The 20,692-nt window shown below is 35.4% G+C and overlaps 1 protein-coding gene across 2 annotated transcripts in view; it reads right to left on the minus strand.

Annotated features, from left to right (window-relative positions):
* LOC127934356 (F-BAR and double SH3 domains protein 2) overlaps positions 1 to 20,692 on the minus strand; it is a 74,805-nt gene that overhangs the window by 44,416 nt on the left and 9,697 nt on the right. For both annotated transcript variants that reach the window (XM_052531681.1, XM_052531682.1), the window contains exon 3: positions 11,147 to 11,192. In XM_052531681.1, the coding sequence (XP_052387641.1) occupies positions 11,147 to 11,192 (46 nt within the window). The remainder of the gene's footprint in view (positions 1 to 11,146; positions 11,193 to 20,692) is intronic.

Below are 20,692 nucleotides of genomic sequence, written 5' to 3' on the forward strand. Positions count from 1 at the left end.
GTCTTAAACTTGACATTAACACAAAAGTATGCACAGAAATATTACGGCATTCAGGTCGGGCTTCACAATTTTGGAAAAAAAACCCGAATGTAATCTGAAAATAATTTGAGCATCTGAAAAATAAATATAACAAATAAACTCCAGATTTACAAAATTTGTCCAAAAACAAACAAACAAATAATTATTATATATCAATATGACTTGAATAATTATAAAATAATAATAGTTATAATATTGTATATTATATCATTATATATTGTAATAATAATAATAATAATAACAACAATTAATATTATTGGTAGTAGTATAATTTTATTTTCTTCGTCTTTCAACAAAAATATTAATCTTGAAAACATATTACTATTGCTATTGTAATATTTGACAGTAAAAAATATTTAACAGTAATTTATTTTTGACAGTAACATAAATAAACAGATTTTTTTTAAATTATTGTTGTTTGTTATTTTTTTTTTATTATTACAGCAAAAATTTTAAAAGTTATTACAATTGTAACTTATCTCTGTAAAGTATTTGAGAATAATATATAAAAATTTACAACTGTAAAATTACAAGTCTAATTTTTATGGCTGTTAATTTCTTCATTTTCAAAAGTTAAAGCATTGAGATTTAATTTTGGCAGAAAACAGCATGGAGCATGGGTCAGGCCATCATTCTCATCATATGCACAACTTTGATGTGATACTTTGATGCGATACAGCGAGTAACACCTGCAGAATAGAGGCTGTCTGACCAACGAGTAAAACAGCCAAACAAATCAGTTTCCACATTAAATTTAGTGACATGTAATGAAATAGGATGTCCCCTGTGACCTCCAGAGGGTCCGTCCTACCAATGATGACTTGGCTCTGTCTCAGTACCTGGAAGAGCATCTGACTCACTGTGCTGGAGCTTAATGTGTTTTCAGGACTTTCTAAAAGGGCTATTATCAGCTATTATCAGCTCAGACAGACAAACACACGGAGTCAGCTGGGCATCACAACACACTGTTCTCACACTCTACTGGAGGTCTATCTGTCTGTCTATCCATCTCACATTATCAGTCTCCAGTCACTTTCCTCTAGTTGTGTCAGAACCACCCTGAAGCGTGATTGATGATGCCATGAGGAGGAGACGGGCTTCACCCCAAACCATGACATCATTTCCTCTCTGGCGTTCAGCTGCAGTCGACTGGGTCGATGCTGATGGAAGCAGACTCACGAGATGTGTGTACCTGAGACGGAGAAACCCACTGATGCATTTCATGATCATACCAAGTCCACATCAGAATCACATTTCACAAACTTGTCTTCCCATGAAGTCATTGAATTAAAGATTCTGTTTTTGCTAATGTGCCTTTAATAATGCATTCCTATAATCCTCCGTGCTAAAGCCGAGCATTAATAAAATAAATAAAACATCCTTCATGCTAGAGGACAGAATTTTAACAAGATCCCTTGCTTCCCTTGAGAAGTAATTAGGGCCGAATCTCCTCTGCTCAACAAAGCTGCATTTAGTTCATTAAAATACAGTAAAAACAGTCATTTTGTGAAAAAGTTCAAATAGATTCATCTTGTAATTTATTTCTGTGATCAAAGCTGTATTTTCAGCATCATTCCTCCAGTCTTCAGTGTCACATGATCTTCAGAAATCATGAAAATATGCTGATTTGCTGCTCAAGAAACATTTCTGATTATCATCAATGTAGAAAACCGTTGTTCTGCTTCATATTTTTGTGGAAACCTGAATATATATTTTATTTCTCAGGATTGTGTAATAAATAAAATGATCAAAAGAACAGCATTTATTAGAAATAGAAAGCTTTTGTAACATTACAAATGTTTTTTTTCCATCACTTTTGATCAATCAATGAATGCATCATTACTAAAAAATTATTAATATCTATCAAATAAAAACATTTAGAGTAGTGGCTTATATAAAAAGTTTTTTTTCTTTTTTGCTCTCAGATGAGAAATAAGTTGTAAAATAATTTCTTTATGGTCACTTTTGATCAACTTAAATATAAGTATTCATTATTTGGAAAAAAACGAATACATGTATGTATCACATCACTGACCCCAAACCTTTGAACGGTGGTGCAGATTCAGTTATGTTATGTGATATATATTTGAATGTGCATTATTTTACATATTGTGATAGACATAGCAAGGGCAGACACATTGTGCTCACATGCTCCGCATATATTCGGATACGGCAGTGTGAACGCCTACTAAATCCAGCTGTGCAGCACATCTGTGACCTGCAGCGATTTAATGAGCGTCAGTGTGAACGCCCCTCTAGTTACAGCCCAAACAGCTCGCGAGCGTCAAAAATCCCTCTCGCCGCTCTGCTCGCGACGCTGCAGAAAGATTCGTGAACTCTCAGACGCTCTGACGTAGATCAAATGCTTATTTTGTATTTAAAGTGGCCGCAAAGCAAACAAGCTTGTTGATCACGTGCAGACTAATCACAAGGAGGGTAACGTTTCAAGTTAACCTAATTAAATATTGTTGTGGACGATGTATTAAGATCCTTTACCTAATAATGTATAAAGCACTGTAAAAATACTCCGATGCAAGTAAAAGTCTTGCATTGAAAATGCTACTTAAGTAAATATAATCAAGTATAAACATTACTTAATGTAAGTATAATCAGGGAAATTTGTTTAAAAGTAAACTGGGACTACAGTACTATTATTTATTATGTCATTAGATTATAATTCCTATAACGTTACTGCACATCAGCAACTCACTAGGAAAATGAACAATCTCAGACACCTTGGTCCGCGTATCACTTTTAATTGATTTTTTATGTCCCTCAGGGACACATCATAGATTATTGCAAACGCGAAATGGCAATAATTAACCTGTCCTCCATAGTGCTTGGGAACTAATGTGGTCAGAGCTCTGGAATCCTCTCAAGCGGTGGACTTCTGCGTTCCGATTGGTTGCTACCCAACAGCATCATAGCTAATTACCATAAAGCCTTGATTTCAACTCTCCTCGCCGCTGCTCGACGCCGGCTTACATTGAAAATGAATGACTTTTGGCCACTTTGACGCTCTCGACGCCGGCGGTGTGAACACACAGATACAGCAGACCTAACCCTAACCCTAACCCTAACCCTAGCATCATTGCAGCAAGTTTTGAACAGTTAAGTACCAATATTCTTTACTAAAGAAAGTCATTTTCAAATTATTTCTCTTCTGAGTGGAATATTTTTTTGGGGGGAAGTTATTGAGAGTTTCATTTACATCATCACAAAAAGTATCAAAATGTCACTACCATTGATGTCTGAATCGATAATGTAACAAATGATTTGCATTTAAAATATATAAAATAAATTCTGGGCATTTTAATTTTCTTTTTTTTAAGAATCCTGAAAAAGAAAACATTTATCAGTTTGGATATTGTTCAGCACAACGGTTTTCAACATTGATAATAATCAGAAATGTTTCTCGAGCAGTAAATCATCATATTATTCTGATTTCTGAAGATCATGTGACACTGAAGACTGGAGGAATGATGCTGAAAATACAGCTGTCAATTGATCACAGGAATAAATGAACATTTTAAATACATTTAAGATAAATACATACAAATATATTCAAAATATATTTGTAAACAGAAAACAAATAAATTGTCATAATACTTAATTGTTTTTACTGTATTTTTCATCAAATAAATGCAGCTTTAGTGATTATAAACGACGTCATATTAATAACGTTATTAATTGACGTCAAAATAATTCAATAAATGTAACAATAATTGCAGTGAGTTATGGCTATGCAGATACAAGATCTGTTTTCGAGTGTCAAGTTTAACAATGTGATCATTGAGACTAACAGTTATGTACTTGCAGTTAAACAAATGAAAACAGATGGATATATTGCAATTTATCATTATTCTCAAACAAATAAATCCTTCGGGCTCTCATTAACAGACTAATGGCTCTCTTTTGTCCATCTAAGTCATATTGAATCAATTTATTCATTAGCATGTGGATGTGAGCGCGAGCAGGGAGGGGTCCGGCCGCTGCACAAAGAGCCGCTTGATTTGTTCTGGACAGGTGGTCGAGCCGACCAGTGACGGCTGCCGCTCTCCCCGAGAGCCCGCCCACAATGGCACTAAAGACGATTATGCAAATGCAAGACCTTTCCCGGAGACTTTCCCAGGAAGGGGAGCACGAGAGCGAGGGGGATTGGAGGAGCGCGTGTGAAGGGGGGAGAGCTGCACTGCGGACGTCAGGCTGATTGTGTCTCAGCTGGAGAGAAGGATGGAAAAGACTGTGCATTCCAGCGCTGCTCGCGAAGATGCTTTTCTGAACGACTGAGGCTGGTTTACTGTGATCTCACCGCGGTTAGCAGAACATGCAGATAAAGCCACATCTGACGGGCTTGATGAGTGTCGCTGACATGCACAACTGATTATTGGCAAGATAATTACATCTGACAGATGAGTGTCACAATGCTGCTGAGAATACCCAGATTAAAGTGAAAAGAGGGAAATATTTAAACCTTTAATTACAGCCCAATGTGTCCATGGGGAAAAGAGAGATGGTGGGAAGAGAGAGAATGTGACTAGCTCTCTGTTTGTTTCATTTATGCCATTTTTGTATAGTTTAAGAACTAAAATAACTAAAACTGACAAAATTTATAACAAATAAACAGATATTTAAAATAACTAATAAAAATTACAAAACAGAAAATTATTTTAAATTAAAATAAAAAAATATTTAAAAAACATGAATAAAACTATAATAGTTTGTATTTTGCAGTTTTTTTTGTCTTGCTTGAAGTGCTAAAATGAATAACACTAAAATTTGCTATAACAAAAACTACACATATAAAAAAAAACTTATACAAATGACAAAACACATTAAAATTACTTGAAATTAAAACACAAAAAGAAAAACTAAAAATATTAATAAAAACCATAATAGTATATCAACTTGAAGTACTAAAATGAAAGTGGAAAAAAAGTGATAAAAAGTAATAAATAACTACAGATTTAAAAGTGAAATAAAAAGTAAATTGTTAAAAACTAAATGGATGTTTTTAGGAAAAATATAATAAAAATAATAATAATTGTGAGTTTTTTTTTAAGCTCTAGGTTTGCTGTGCTTCTGTATTATATTACATAGGTTTGCTCCTTAATAAAAAAGCTGTTCCAAAATATTGGAAGCATAATTAATTATTTTGGCCAAATCCTTTCAGAAGAATCCAATTGGAGTTTTTATAAATATATATAATATTTATAAAAATATATAGAGTATTTTATATATATATATATATATATATATATATATATATATATATATATATATATATATATAAATGTTCTGGTTTCTTCCAGGCTTTATAATGGCAGTGAATGGGTGTTATTTTTCAATAATCCAAAAGAAGTCCAATAAAGTGCATCCATCCATCATAAAAAGCGTAGGTCTCTTTTTTTTTGTTTTTAGGTGAACTATCCCTTTAAGGTCTCTATAATTGCAAGTGTACTATATGTGCTAATATCAAGTTTAGCACATCACAGAAGCACATTATATGAAGTTGTTTATGCGACGGAAACATCAAAATGCATTGGTTTATAAATCATGTACTATGTTAAAATGCATTTTGAAGTCATTACATATTATTGTGCAAGGAACTGCATGCAAATTAGTTTATTAATTGTTACTCTGTCCCTGAAATCATCATTTGTGGGAAAGCAATACAAGTTGTCAATGCTTTCTGCCACTTATGTTCATTTTTAGCTGGACCCTGGTAGGTAGGTTTTTGGAGTGAACTAGAGGCATGTTTTTCCACAGAGATGTTGGAGATCTCACAGTGTCAGGTCAACATACAGGTCCATGTGCACAATCTCTCTTCTCTCTCACACACTCAGACAAACCAACTGTGTGAGATCTAATGCATGCAGACACAAATATAATCCTGTGTTTACCCTCAATATTTACACATGCACAAGCAAATAATCTTCCTAAACCACTCAAGAAGCTTTTTCAACCCTCAGTGATTTGTGGTTGGTGCATGAGTAAGTCTATAGTGGATCTTGCCATGCAATACTCATTGCCATCATGTTAGTTGGTTGCGATAATTAATAGCATGTTGCTAGGTGGTTACAAATGGTGTGGGATAAGTTATGTTAAAGTTTAGTACTTTATGACCCTTCCACCCACAAGTGACCAACAATTAGCTATGAGTTCTGCCTTCACACGAGGGGCTTGTGATCTACATATAATGACGGCCAAAGGTTCAAAAGCATGGTCTGCTTCTGCTGGATGTGCCAGAAATGGGCCACATTTCACATTCCCACTGGATGTCCTCACAAATGAAGCCATTTAATTACATTGGCAGCAGAGGTTGTGAAAATGCAACCAAATATGTGGGAAAGCTCTAGATGTACGAGTGAGACCGAGAAATGGTGCGACTGTGGGACTAGAAAAATGGGAAATGGAGAAAAATAGCTATTTGGTTATTGGTTAGAATTGACCAATTACCCATCAGCTTTATCCATTACACAAGTTTAAGATTATAAATGAATTGGACTATTCTCTTCTTACTACTACTATTTAAAAATATTAAATTAAATCAAATATTAGTACCGTAATATTTCAGTTTTAAATAAAGCATTTAAGAAAAATATAATAATAATAGTTATTATTATTATATTATACTGTTGTTCGCTTATTAGTATATTACTACTCCTAAATAAAAAAAGGTAAACAAGATAATCAATATTATATTTCAATGTAAAGTACGAAATAATTATAATAAATAAAACATTTTAAGGTGAATAAGAAAATATTATTGCAATATTTCAGTGTAAAGTAAAAAAAAAGAATAAAAGGGAAAAAATACAGTAATTAAAATAAATTATTATAATTGTTGTTATTTATTAACAATAATAATAATAAACACAAATATAAAACTAGAAATATTTCAGTGTAAAGTAAAAAAAAAATTGTATCATTCCCCTTATCCTATGTTTGAGAAGAAATAGAGATACTAAATTAAAAAACTAGTCAGTATGATATAGATTAGAGGATCATATCTGCCAGCTGTAGATCAGGTGCAGGTGTTTGTAGATGTTTGTAGATGCGTGTCTAATGTACGTCTGCGCGCTGTGCGATGTACGTCCATGTGATGTGTCACTCCTCTCCCAATCTCTCACCCTTCATCTTGTCATCCTGCCTTTTCTCCGCATCAGGAGCCAGCAGCACACGGGCAACTCATTAGAGCCGAAGAACAGAAAGAGAAAGACAGAGAACGGTGAGGAGAGAGAGTGAGTTTCTCCATCTGTTACGGTGCGATCCAGAAACACACACACACACACACACACACACACACACACACACACACACACACACTGTCCTCACTGTCTCTCTAGTGTACAGTGTGGATGTCTCGGTCTCTCCCAGCGGTGATACTGAATGTCTCATCACTGCGGTGATGGCGGTCGAGTCGATCCAAGCGCTGGCTCGGCTCACAGGATAGACTGACTCCAGCTTCAAAGCCACACCCCCTTTCTTTCCCCCTCTTCTTTAAAAAAACAAGTGTTCCTCTGTTCGTCAGGCCTAGGCAATAAAACAATGTTTATTTGTGTGGACAGCTGCACAGCACACCATGTTCATGTGTGAGTAGGCCGTGAGTAGGCCAGCATGCCAAGTGCGATAAAGGATAAAAGACTTCATGGAGCTGAATGGATGGACCTCAAGCTCACTTTCAGTCATTTTATTAATCAGATGAAAACTGGTCCATTCAGAGAAATAGGAATTAGCCTATCCTTCCTAATCGGCCAAAGGGAACGATTAGACTGTGGCCTGTTTTGGTAGAAAATGATGGACATTGTTGCCATGGCAACATTAGAACAATTTAGAACAGATATCTTAGCCCCGCCCCTTCACCTGTGTTCTGCTCAACAACAACAATAGAGTGCATTAGTGATTTTTTTTGCAGCAGCAGCAGCACTGGTTCCTGAGTATTTTTTTCCTATTAATTGTCCAATTGGGATTTTTTTTAATCATTAAGCTATAGCCAGCTAGGGAGAAATAACAGCACGACAAACATTTAAAGCAAAAAAGTATTCGAAAATCAGACAAAAATACCAAAATATAAGAATGTGTACTTGGTTTTAGTCAGGAACAAGTATCCCAAATAAAAAGAAGCATTGTGAGACATCGAATTTAATGAGACAAAACGATTTAAAGTTTCTGATTGTAAAAGTTTATTGCAAAAAAATATATATATATATATTCACAAAAAATATATATATTTTGTTTTGCAAAAAACTTTAACAATCAGCTAAATTTTCCATGAATTAATGTAAAGGATGTAATCTTTCAGTGCTAGAAAAATTGCTTAAATATTTGCTATACACACACATACTACTGAGTATGTAACAAGTCTCTGTTCGATATATTTGCTCAAAAGCTTGATTGCTTCCACTTTCTTCATGTGGAAGTGGCTTTGGATAAAAGCGTCTGCTAAATTAATAAATGTAAATGTAAATGTAAAAGCTATGCATATTCAAAAATCCACAGAAAACTAGAGCACAATAGTCATGCTATTTTAATATACTATGATTTAGGATACACTAAACCCAATTTTGCATATAATACAGCTTTGAAAGTATGCAAACTGAGATTCAACTAAAAACTGCTTTCGAGATTCATCATTATGTCCTATGGGTTATGGAAATGTGCCATACAGTAAAACAGAAACCGATTAAACATTGAGGCATACAATAGGAGTTAAATATTAACAACATCACAAACGTCCCACCTGTAAATCATTAACTACTCAAAATTCTGACAACATATAAGTCAATTATGAAAGAGTTAAGTAACACAAGAGTTGGATCAAAGTTCAAAGGTCTATAAACTTTATCGCACATGCATACAAATAGCCTATGCATATGCATACAAATAATCAGATTCTAGAAGATTCAGCAAAACAAGGCAGTTTTGGAATAAAGAAAACTCTTCCAATATAATTATAACTTAAATCCACCAAACTGTTTGTTCTAAAGCCCAAATACTCTTCCATGTGTCATACATCTGGTGCGTTTGTGCGTGCACGTCTTCATTAAGACCATGTGGCGTTTGTGTTTACAGCATTATAATGTGCGTAAGATGATGCAGTGAATTAAATACAGAACCGAAATCCATGTCATCTCATTTGATTATTTCCGCCTTTTTATTTGGAACTTAATAGCCATGCAAACACATCTACCGTAGTATAAACATTATAGTGAGACCTTTACAGGTTGAAACAGCTTGTGCACTATAATACTGTCTCCTTAAGTGTTGTCATACACCGAATAAGCTAAAATAGTGCCAAAATCATTACATGGGACCACCGTACAACCACGCACACAGAATACGAGCTCCAAATCCAACAGTTAATAATGTTGCATATAATCTCAGAGACAGCATCCTTCCCTTCACATCTTTTGATGAAGCAGTTGCATGACATCATCCCTCAGTTTTCTTCTGTCGAGAATGCTGCAAATACAAGTTTCATTTATATCTCAGAAGCTGCAATTAAAAGTCCCCTGCAGTCACTAATTATATCCCTTAAAAGGATAGCTCACCCAAAAATGTTAATTTTGTCATCATTTACTCAAATTTAGTCACTGACTTCCATAGCATGGGAAAAATACTATGGAATTCAATGGCTACGGTCAACTGTTTGGTTACCAACATACCTCAAAATACATTCTTTTGTGTTCAACAGAAGAAAGAATTTTTTTTTGAGGAGGAGTATATTAAGACAATTTTCACTTTTGGCTGAACTATACCTTTAAAGTTTTCATAACCAAAATGACATTTTTCCTGCGTATTATTATTATTATTATTTTTTTTTTGCCTTAAAATGGCTTTAATAAAACTACACCCTTATGTGGATACATGAATATGCAAAATAGTCCCCCGCCTCCACTCAATCAAAGCAGCACAGACCACTTTAACTCGAATGGTGTTGACTGATGAATTTGCACATGGTTGGTCTTTAATCATTTTAAAAACACCAAAACGACATGTGAACAATGTCGAAAACTTGACTTTTAGTTGACCACATCGAGTAAACTTCACATAGCAGGACATCCAGAGGTCGACAAAGAGCAAACACATTTTCTTAAGATGCTATTTCTTTTTCTTTTGCATTTGAATGCTTCAGCTTCAAATGCAATGCACTTCAAACAGTATCTGGAGATAGCTAAATACATATCTTCTTGACAAGATATTACCAGTGCAATAATAAAAAAGAAAATTATATTTTAGCACTAAAATCTGCCGGCATGATGCCTAATGTCAAAATGCATGATAAATACAAAAAAGTGTGCTTATGAAATATGAAGAGACCTTAAACCTGGTAATAAACTCAAGGACTGATCACCTGTGAACCAATCTATGACCTTTGCCATGCCTCAATGTGATGCACGTTTACAAACCTTTGCTATATCATGCAATCAAACAAGCACACGAAACATACTTAATCAGCAAGACAATATGCTTGGTCATAATTCACCAACTAATGATAAACCAGAAATCATTTCTATAAAACCCACTGCAAACTACTAAAGATAGAATCTCACTGAATCGATCTAGTCAACCAAAGGGTGCATTCATTATTATCTTTTTCTTTTTTAAACATAATTCATACTTTATCTATGCTAAGCTTAACTTGGCATGAGATCTTTGCATACTTTCCAATATTCAAAAGCGACAGAAGTTTGAAACACTTGGACTTCTGGCACAATGTCTGCACAACTCAATCAGGTTTACAGTGATTCGCTGAAATCAATCATTTGTTGACAGATTCTTACTTCTCTGAAAAGCAAAAGACAGTGGCTTTTCAGTACTGCCTGGTTATCGAACAAGAGGTTCCTTAATATTATGCTGGAAGAACCAGATTTCCAGTGATCCTATTATTGCAATAAACCAGGGTAGGCGATGGATTTGCTGTTGTTTTGATGGTTCCCAAAAGAGCACTGAATGTTTGCACGGCTGCAGCGTGATATGAATCAAAGCAACAGGGCTGTAATCAACACTTTAGAGTAGACTTTAGTGAGAAGATTAACACGCACGAACCCTCAGACATCATCATCATCACCAACATCAAGAAACAGAAAAACCGTAATCTCACCTGTGCGTAATCTCTCTCCAGTGTGGCCTTTTTCTGGCTGTAAGTTCTGCAATTAGAAAGAAAAACAGTGAAAAAAAAGTGCTATTTGCCATTTCAATTCTGTGCAAAATTGTAAGTGAAAATTGTTTCAAAAGTAAATGCTACATTATTTTTTTATTCAGTGCAGATTTGAATAACATTCACATTAAGACTAGAAATATGCATGAATCATGTAAACTGGGTCGGTTTTGGTTTCATGCTGAATTTAAATCATAACGCAAGATCACAAGATTAACAGTTGTGATTTTTTTCAAAGTTCAAACTCTCTGAGCTGCAAGAATCATTCATCTCCATCACACATCATCCTGTGAGTTGGCCGTGGAGACGGTGTTTTTAACATTCTTCCTTGTATGACTGCTTTGGTTTTCGAGCCAGAGGGCAGGAGGCATCCAGACAGCTGATGGTTTGAGAGCATTCATCTCCATTCGCAGCATCACAAATGAGTACAGTCTGAGACTAGACGACTTGTTTTGCTTTTCCTCCCTCTGCTGACTCCAATTCCTTTTCCCATAATCTCATCCCTTAGCTGCACCCTCTGATTTTAATTTCAAATCAGCGGAACTCATGACACGTGTTTTAAAAATCATGAAGGAACGTGGTAACAGGCTCTGTCCTATCATATGGGTCGTGGTTCAGGTTTATGGGATTAGTGTGTTTGTGACATTGCTTTTATGCAAGACAGGAGTTTACGTACCTCCCCCTCCCTGCAGAAATACTTCCAAATATACAGGAAAGTTAACTACAGGACACCTCTGTGGCCCGGACCCAGATTCCTATCAAAACAGGCTCACATAGGCTTACATAGCGCCAACAGTTTATGGGGGAAGAGGTTTCGTGTGGTATGTCACACATGCTTGCTCATCGCTTTTCACTTTCCAAGGGTCTGTGGGCCAGTGAACACACCTAAGGCCTTTCATCCCAGTTCACGGCTACTGAAAAGGTTTCTTTAAAGACTTCTTTATCTGCTGCACATTTACACTGCGTGTTCACATACTATGCAAAATGTTAATAGTCGTGCGAAATTCCAGTTTTAAAGGGGGGTTGGTCATATGATGCAATTAAAATTTTTCCTTTCACTTTGGAGTGTTACAAGACTAAAGTCTCAAATCCAAAGAGATATTCTTTATCAAAGTTAAGACTCTGCCACGCCCCCTAAAACATGTCATTCAAACACACCCCCACATCTCTACATCACGATGTTGAAATATTTGCATAATGCTGCCCAAATATTTTTAAAGCAAAAACAACAGACTAATTTATTTATTCTTTTGGTAACACTTTATACTAAGGCTCCATTTGTTAACATAAGTTAATAATATTAGTTACATGATCTAACAATGACAAATACTTCTAAAGCATTTATTATTGTTAGTTAACGTTATTTCCAAAATGCACTAATGTATTATTAATGGGCCTGAGCTGATGTGAACCAACAGCGAATAGTTTTGTATGTTTATTAAATAACATGAACAAAGGAAAAAAAAAAACTTTAACAAATGTATTGCTCATTGTTGGGTAATATTAGTTAACTAACATAAACTAATGGGATTTTACTGCAAGGTGCAAAGTGTTAATATTGTTCTTTTAACACCATTTCAGCAGCAAGGCTATCTTCTCGACAAGAAAAGTTGTACAATGAACAAAAAAACCTATATAAAAGACATTTAAAATTAATATAAGAAAACTAATTCTAAAATGCACAAAACATAAGAACAATACAAAAGGTGATACTTTTTAAATACATCTGTTACACATCTGAATAACAATGTTGTTTATTTACAATAAAAACAATGTAAAATAAACTTAATCACATCTAGAAATGCAATGACTAAAAAAACTGGTGATACTTTACACTAAGATTTCATTTGTTACCTACATGAACTAACATTGAATCTGTTAACATTAGTTAATGCACTCATGAACATTATTAACTTACTTTACTGCAAGTATACATTAATGTTTTTACTTATGTTTACAAATAAGACCTTATTCTAGGATTTAGATGTGCTAATAAACTGTGGCCGCATACAAAATAGCACTGTTTCCTAATATATAGTAGGCGGGTAGCCAGGGAGCGTCTCAGTCAGCTCCCTTGTCCAGTATTAAGTGCACTGCCCAGGGAGGTGAAGATTTCTAGAGCTGTCCCAGTGTCAAAATCAATCCACTGACACACTCACTCCCTAAAAATTTCCAGAATGCATGTGAAAAACCACCGGAAAAGTCCCCCAAGCTGTCAGAGAAATTTATAAACTCTTATTTTCCGTCTTTAAGAATAGATTTTGTTTGTAATGATCTTTTATCCTTAATGTGCATGAAAACTTAAGTTATTAGAGCTATTAGAAGATTAGAAAGACTTTTTAAAATGTATATCAAATTATGCATGCTCTAAAACGTTTCAATATTTTTATTAAACATTAAAATGCCATTATGCATGTACATCATCGGTTTAGCTGCATTTAAAAAGGAAGGACAAGTGCATGTTTTTGTCATATTATACAATTGCGCTAGTCTACTGATGTGTGTGCGATCGCTGCTAGGCACTTCTGACTCAGCAGTCTAACATCGATCATCAATGTCAAAATGACTGAGATGGCCAATCATATAAAAGTAGGCGGGGTTTACTGTTCAAAGAAGCAGAGCATGAAGCATCCGTTTAGCTCTAAAGAGAGAGATCATTTAATATTAGTTAACTTTTATAACTATTGAAATGCTAAATGACCAACAGCTATATCCAGTGATGCAAACTACTCGAATTTTTTTCTCTCAAATATAGTCATTTTAAGAGAGACGTGAAAATTGTCTGCGAATGTATCTCTCTACAAACAATGAATTTGAGTTTAGTTACTTTAAAAAAAAAAAAACAGCAATTTTACCCCCCTCCTTGCTGAGAAATAAAATGTAGTAAAATTCAGTAATGATGAGTGATTACTATTAGTGATTAGTGATTAATGGAATAGGCCTATTATTTTTTTATGTATCATATTAAAATGTGTCTGTACAGTTTAAATAAAGAATGCATAAAGGGGAGGGGGGGGCAGTGGTTAACCAGGAAAATTTAAAATGGCACATAATGCCGAAAAAGTTGCAGACCACAGCTCTATAGGATGAAGTGAACCTGCTGCTAATTAAAGTGTCACTGGTTTCATAAGAGCATGGACAGGGTGACCTCGAGTTACAGTATAGCAAAAATCTTTTCCTTGAACAAGGATACAAGCCAATCTATTATGACATTTTTTCATTTATTTTTAATTTTTTAATGTAGTAAGATTGTGTCAGTGCTGTTGCCTGCAAAAAAGGGATGTATATAGCCTGACAATATCAACACAATATCAAGTGGCATCTATAAATGGAAATTGCATCAGATCATACGGACACAGACAGTGACAGACAGAAATGCAAGCAGACAAGAGCAGGTGTTACAACACATCCTCTGACTGCTACAACAACTTTCTGTTGCAAAAGTCAAGTCAACAAATTTGTTTTTTCCTGCTGTATCATAACCCTCACCACACACACACACCGTCTGACTGAATGCCTGTACAACAACGCGCATTCTTTTTCCCACAAATTTTAAAAAAGTTAAAACGAAGCTGAATTATAATCGACTCCTTTCATATTAAGGGGGAAATTCATCTTTAAAAAAAAAGCAACGTGCTATTTATTTTTTTATATCACGTTTGGTGTGAATAGTATTAATTAACATTAGTTAGTTAACATTACGTTAATCTCACAGCAGGGCACTGCAAGCAGACAGGTCTGAATGGATGGAAATGTGAAACCCACTTATGAATAGAATGGTAATAATACTATATTTACATACCGTAAATGTTTCCATAAAAATATTTACATAAACATTACTATATATAGTGTCATACAGCCAAGAATGGTGACCCATACTCAGAATTCGTGCTCTGCATTTAACCCATCCAAAGTGCACACACACAGAGCGTTGAACACACACCCGGAGCAGTGGGCATCATTCATGCTGCGGCGCACAGGGAGAAGTTGGGGGTTCAGTGCCTTGCTCAAGGGGACCTAAGTCGTGGTATTGCCAGCCCAAGACTCGAACCCACAACCCTAGGGTTAGGAGTCAAACTCTCTAACCACTAGGCCATGACTTCCCCATATACACACACGAACACAGACACACACGTACGTACACACACGCACGCACACAGACTACTTTGAGCTGAATAACTCAAGTCTTTTTCTAGACTTTGCACAGGATGACCACAGGTGTGGAGTGGTAACAGAAGGTGGCATACAGTGTCAAAGGTTTAACAGACTCAGTGTGTGTGGTGAGGACTGGTTGCTACTAGACAGGAAATGCAGAGGCTGCATTCAGACAGTGAAGCATGTGAACTCCAGATGTTAAAATCTTTGCCACGACTGACCTACATAGGAAACAGCACAGTTAGGGTCAGAGGTCACTTGGCCTGAGGTCACGTCTACTAATATGTCTCCACTGTGAGCTACGCTATCAAACGTTCAAGAGTTTGGGGTCTATAAGATATTTTTAAAATAAACTAATACTTTTATTCAACAAGGATCCTTTAAATTTAAAGTGACAAAGCGGTTAAAATGTTACATAATATTTCAAATAAATGTTGTTCTTTTGAACTCTTGAGAATAAAAAGAAAAACAAGGTATAAAGGTTTTCACAAAAAATATTAACTATTTTCAACATTGATAATAGACAGAAATGTTTCTTGAGCAGCAAATCAGCGTATTAGAATGATTTCTGAAGGATCATGTGAAACTGAAGACACTGAAAATTCATCTTTGATTACAGGAATAAACTACATTTGTAAATGTATTCAAATAGAAAGCAGTTATTTTAAATTGTAATAATATTTCACAATATTACTCTTGAACCAATATACTATACTAGACCTCAAATATGTAGCTTGTTAAATTCAGCAAATGTTTCTTTTAGATAACATGCTTAATTATCATTTTTGCTAAATAACGGCATCACATTTAAAAAAAATAAAGTATGTAGTATTGCATTCCGAACATACACATACATGGAAACAAAGAGAACCCGAACAGAAAAGGAGACATCCAGAGGAAGAGGAAATGGGGAAAGATATAAGTCTAAATCAATAATTACAGCAAGCCTCAGAGTGACTAATTACAGAGCAGTATCTCAGCCTGAGGAGCCGTGGAAGCCTAATGATGGCTCTTGCTCTGGGACCAACAGGTCTGTCTGTCTACAGCTGGGAAAAACCCAGCAGTGTCCTTGGAAACCCTGTCATTCCGGATTGAATGCCACTTAAATTATTAAATCAATACAGCAATGACTGCAATTAGAACTTGAATGTTATGTGCTAATTCAATCATTATATCTTGGAAGCAATCATAACGATTCCTCTTGCAAGCATTGCTATTACTGCTATTCATTTCAACTAACCCCTAACAAATCAAGTATTAAAGGGCTCATCAGATGCCCATTTTCCACAAGTTAATATGAATCTTAAGGGTCTTAAAGAAAAGTCTGTAAGATAGTTTGTTACATTTTCTCAGTGGTAGTGTAAAAAACAGCTCTTTTCAGAGCAAACCATTTTGTAGTATTTTCCTTTAAATGTTAATGAGCTCTGCTGACCCCGCCCCCTCTCTTCTGAGCTGCTCTCTGAGGGACTGTTTACTCTACCCGCATTCATCGAGAAACTTACTAATTAGCATATTATTAGGAAAGGTGATTTGCAAAGATTCATTATAAAACCTTATATTCACTTCTTCTGTATGTGAAGCTGGATCACGAATGATTTGTATGAACATAAACGCATTTATGTATGTTGGAAACAAATGTGATCCACTGTGTCTTCATCGGCTCAGATGTCAGGAGTAAATGACCTCTGCTATGTTCATTATTACATCCAACAACAGAACACCTCAATCGCTTAGGAGTCATAAACATGTAGGCCTAACTAGTCCCACAACAACACATTCAGAGCACATTCACAAAATGAAAAATATTCGGTAATACTTCAAGTGGACTTGAAGCATTTAGACACATTGTGTTTACTGAGAGCAGAACTGTGGTGGGCAGAATGGCACTTTCTGCAGAGATTGTTTAGTGCGGAAACACACAAAGCAGACCGGAGGAATTTGAGGGCCTAGAGTCAAGCTGTAAACCCAGGAATCTCCCACAAAACTACAAACGCACACAGACCCAGCCAATGTCATTTATCTTATAGGCAGACGTTACAAACCAAAGGCTAAAAGATTAGTGTTTGTAAGAAACAAATCCATCATTTAAACAAGTCCTCTGTCCTATATTGCTTTCGCCACTCGTCTGAATCAGGACAGAAATACACACAGACCATTTACAAGCCAAAACAGTCTAATAAACGTATATGTTGGGTGGATTTTGAAGTGAGAGACAACAGGAGATTGTTATTATGGACTGGTATTTTGGCCAGAAGCAACTCTTTAAAGTGATGGATTAATTTCTTACAAACACGCAGCTTTTCACTTCACAAGATATTAACTGCTGGACTGGAGTGGTGTTGGATTACTTGTGGATTATTGTGATGTTTTTATCAGCTGTTTGGACTCTCATTCTGACGGCACCCATTCACTGCAGAGGATCTACTGGTGAGCAAGTGATGCAATGCTACATTTCCCCAAATCTGTTTCAATTAAGTGACACAAATGTTCTTTTTTGAGTGAGTGTATTATTCCTTTAAGCATGACTGAACTATCCAAAAGACACTGTACATAAAAAACACGTTGCATGATGGGAGTTGTTTATACAAATCTGTGTATACTAAATGTTAAATGACTGATTACTTCCTAAAAAGAACAGTCATAAACACAGTAATACACATACAGATGGGAGAGTGGGGTGTGTGTGTGTGTGTGTTCAGTTATAAACAGATAAAACTAATCCAGAGGTCAGTAAACCTTAGATGACGTGGTTTTTGTTTCTAAGAAAGATAATGTGAACTATTTTTACAGCCTAATATAAAAAAATACCTTAACTATCTACATAAAATTTTTTTGTGTGCAAATATATTTTTTTTTACTGTCTTAAGCCAAAAGAGAAAGTCTGGTCCTTAAATACGAAGGCGCTTGAGTCCCTCCTTCAATCTTATTTTTTATCATCTAGCAAGTGAAGAAACAATATTTGAGGAACAGTACTTTAATACTCAAGGTTAAAGGGTTAAAGTCACTAACCCCAAGCATGAGAACCAGTAATAGTGATGTTTGACTTGACAAGAACAAGAGAGCAGGAGAGTTAAATCCTCAGAATAAGAAACCAAGTACAACAAAGAGATGGAGAGACTCAGAGATGAGATCGAGCGAAAGACAAATGAATCGATGGGCATTAGGAGGAGCGTTTTCGATCTAATTAAGAGTGTCAGAGGCGTCTGAGCTATTGGTGAGAGGGGAGGAAGAGGTCGGAGAGGTCAAGGCCTTGTATTTCACTTCCAGCTTTTCCAATTAGTGCTTGTTTGGATGTGAGAGCAATGCAATCTCCACACAACACAACACAGACGGCCAAGTGTGTTTGTGTGTGTGTGTCTGATGTGACATCCTCTGTAGCTGAAGCCTATTTTGAGGAATATTGCAATTTTTTTAAAGTTTAGTGTCTGGAAGATGTTAATGTTTTTGTCTCTTCTGCTCACTAAGGTTGCATTTTTTTAATCAACAATGCAGTAAAACAGTAAAATTTTGAAATGTATTTACAATTCAAAGTATCAGTTTTGGATTTGAATACATTTTAAAATGTAAATTAAACCTGTGGTGCTAAGATTAATTTTCTGCATCATTACTCCAGTCTTCAATGTCACATGATCCTTCAGAAATCATTCTGATATGCTGATTTATATGATTTGCTGCTTAGAAAAACATTTCTCATTATTATCAATGTGGAAAAGAGTTTTGCTGCTTCATATTTTTGTGGAAAGGTACACAATTTATTTGAAACCGAAAACTTTTGTAATATTATCAACGTCTTTACAGTCAATTTTGATAAATTCTTGCTGAACAAAAGTATTTAATAATCTTATTGACCCTATACTTCTGAAGGGCAGTGTACATTGTGATATTACTTTCATGACACTTTACCTAAAACTCAAGAAATGTTACTTATATTGTAAAATATTTATATGCAATGGATAATTTAATTGAAAACTACAGCATTACAGTAAACATAATCTGAAAAACATCAGTTGAGATTCAAATAAAGGGGTTAAAATGTCTGATGCATTACAGTATTTTTTTGAAAATTGGCTACATTTTCCTAATGCAAAACTTTATTTTGGTTTTAAATGTGACCTGCACATGTTTTCGTGACTTTCTGGAGCCGGTACAAAGCATTCCACTTTGAAGCATCAGGCTCGCTTGCTCTCTTTAAGAATTCATAAACCTGTATGGTTGTATTTGCTTATGAACGCTGTGTTTGTGTGGGAGAACATGACTTTGTGTTAAAGTGAGCATAAGAGAATGTGAACTCCAGGGAGACGAGCATTACAGTTCTCCTCCTTCCTTTATCAGCACCTCCTGCTCTCACATGCCTCCTCAAATTCCTTTCTCCCTTTCAGAAACCCCCCCATCATGCTCTATAACATCACACACTGGCTCACTTTTCACATCCGAATCCGTTTTGCTTGCTTCAAGTTGTAAAGCCTTCATCCTCACAGCACAGTCTGAAATCTCCAGGAATTTGTGCTGTTTTCCTTCCCAGATCACAGTCATCTGCTTTTTTCCACACTAAAAGCTCACAATAGAAAGCACACACACACACGGCCCTCCAGATCATCTCCAGGATAGAAGGCATGTCTGGGCCTCACGCTCCTATTGTTCTAGTGCTCTAAAGACATCACGGAGAGTGCTATAATACAGATTCATGGTGCTAGTTAAGGCAAGAGTCACTATTACTCCTTCTCACAAACAACCTTTAGGGATTTGAATGACTAAAATTATAGCACCATAGCTTTATGAGAGGAAACAGAAAAAATATAAGACATTTTTACTTTACTTTTGCATTATCATTCCTCCAGTCTTCAGTGTCACATGATCTTCAGAAATCGTTCTAACATGCCGATTTGCTGCTTGAGAAACATTTTGTTGAAAACAACTGTGCTGCTTAATATTTAAGAGATCAGAACGTTGCCAAAGATTTCTGACACCTTTGATCATTTTACTGAATCCTGAAGTGCAAACTGTGTACTATATAAGTTTTAGAAATTCATATAATCAGTTTGTGTGAGGAACCGACCATAACAGACATTTCCCTCAGATTAATTATATAGTTCACGCCAGAATAGAAAAAGCAAACATAGAAAATAGTTTCAACTACTTTTGTCCTTACAATGAAATCCAATGGGGCCCAAAACAAAACGGTGGACTCCATTGACGTTAACTGAAAGGAAGGACAGAAAAACATCAAGACATTATTCAATCTTCTTTAGTGTTCTGCAGATGAAAGTAAGTCATACAGGTTTGGAACAACATTTGCACATATCTAAAACTTTCACTTTAATCTCATGTCTATCT

Source organism: Carassius gibelio, chromosome A18 (assembly GCF_023724105.1).
Source record: "Carassius gibelio isolate Cgi1373 ecotype wild population from Czech Republic chromosome A18, carGib1.2-hapl.c, whole genome shotgun sequence".
NCBI lineage: Eukaryota > Metazoa > Chordata > Actinopteri > Cypriniformes > Cyprinidae > Carassius > Carassius gibelio.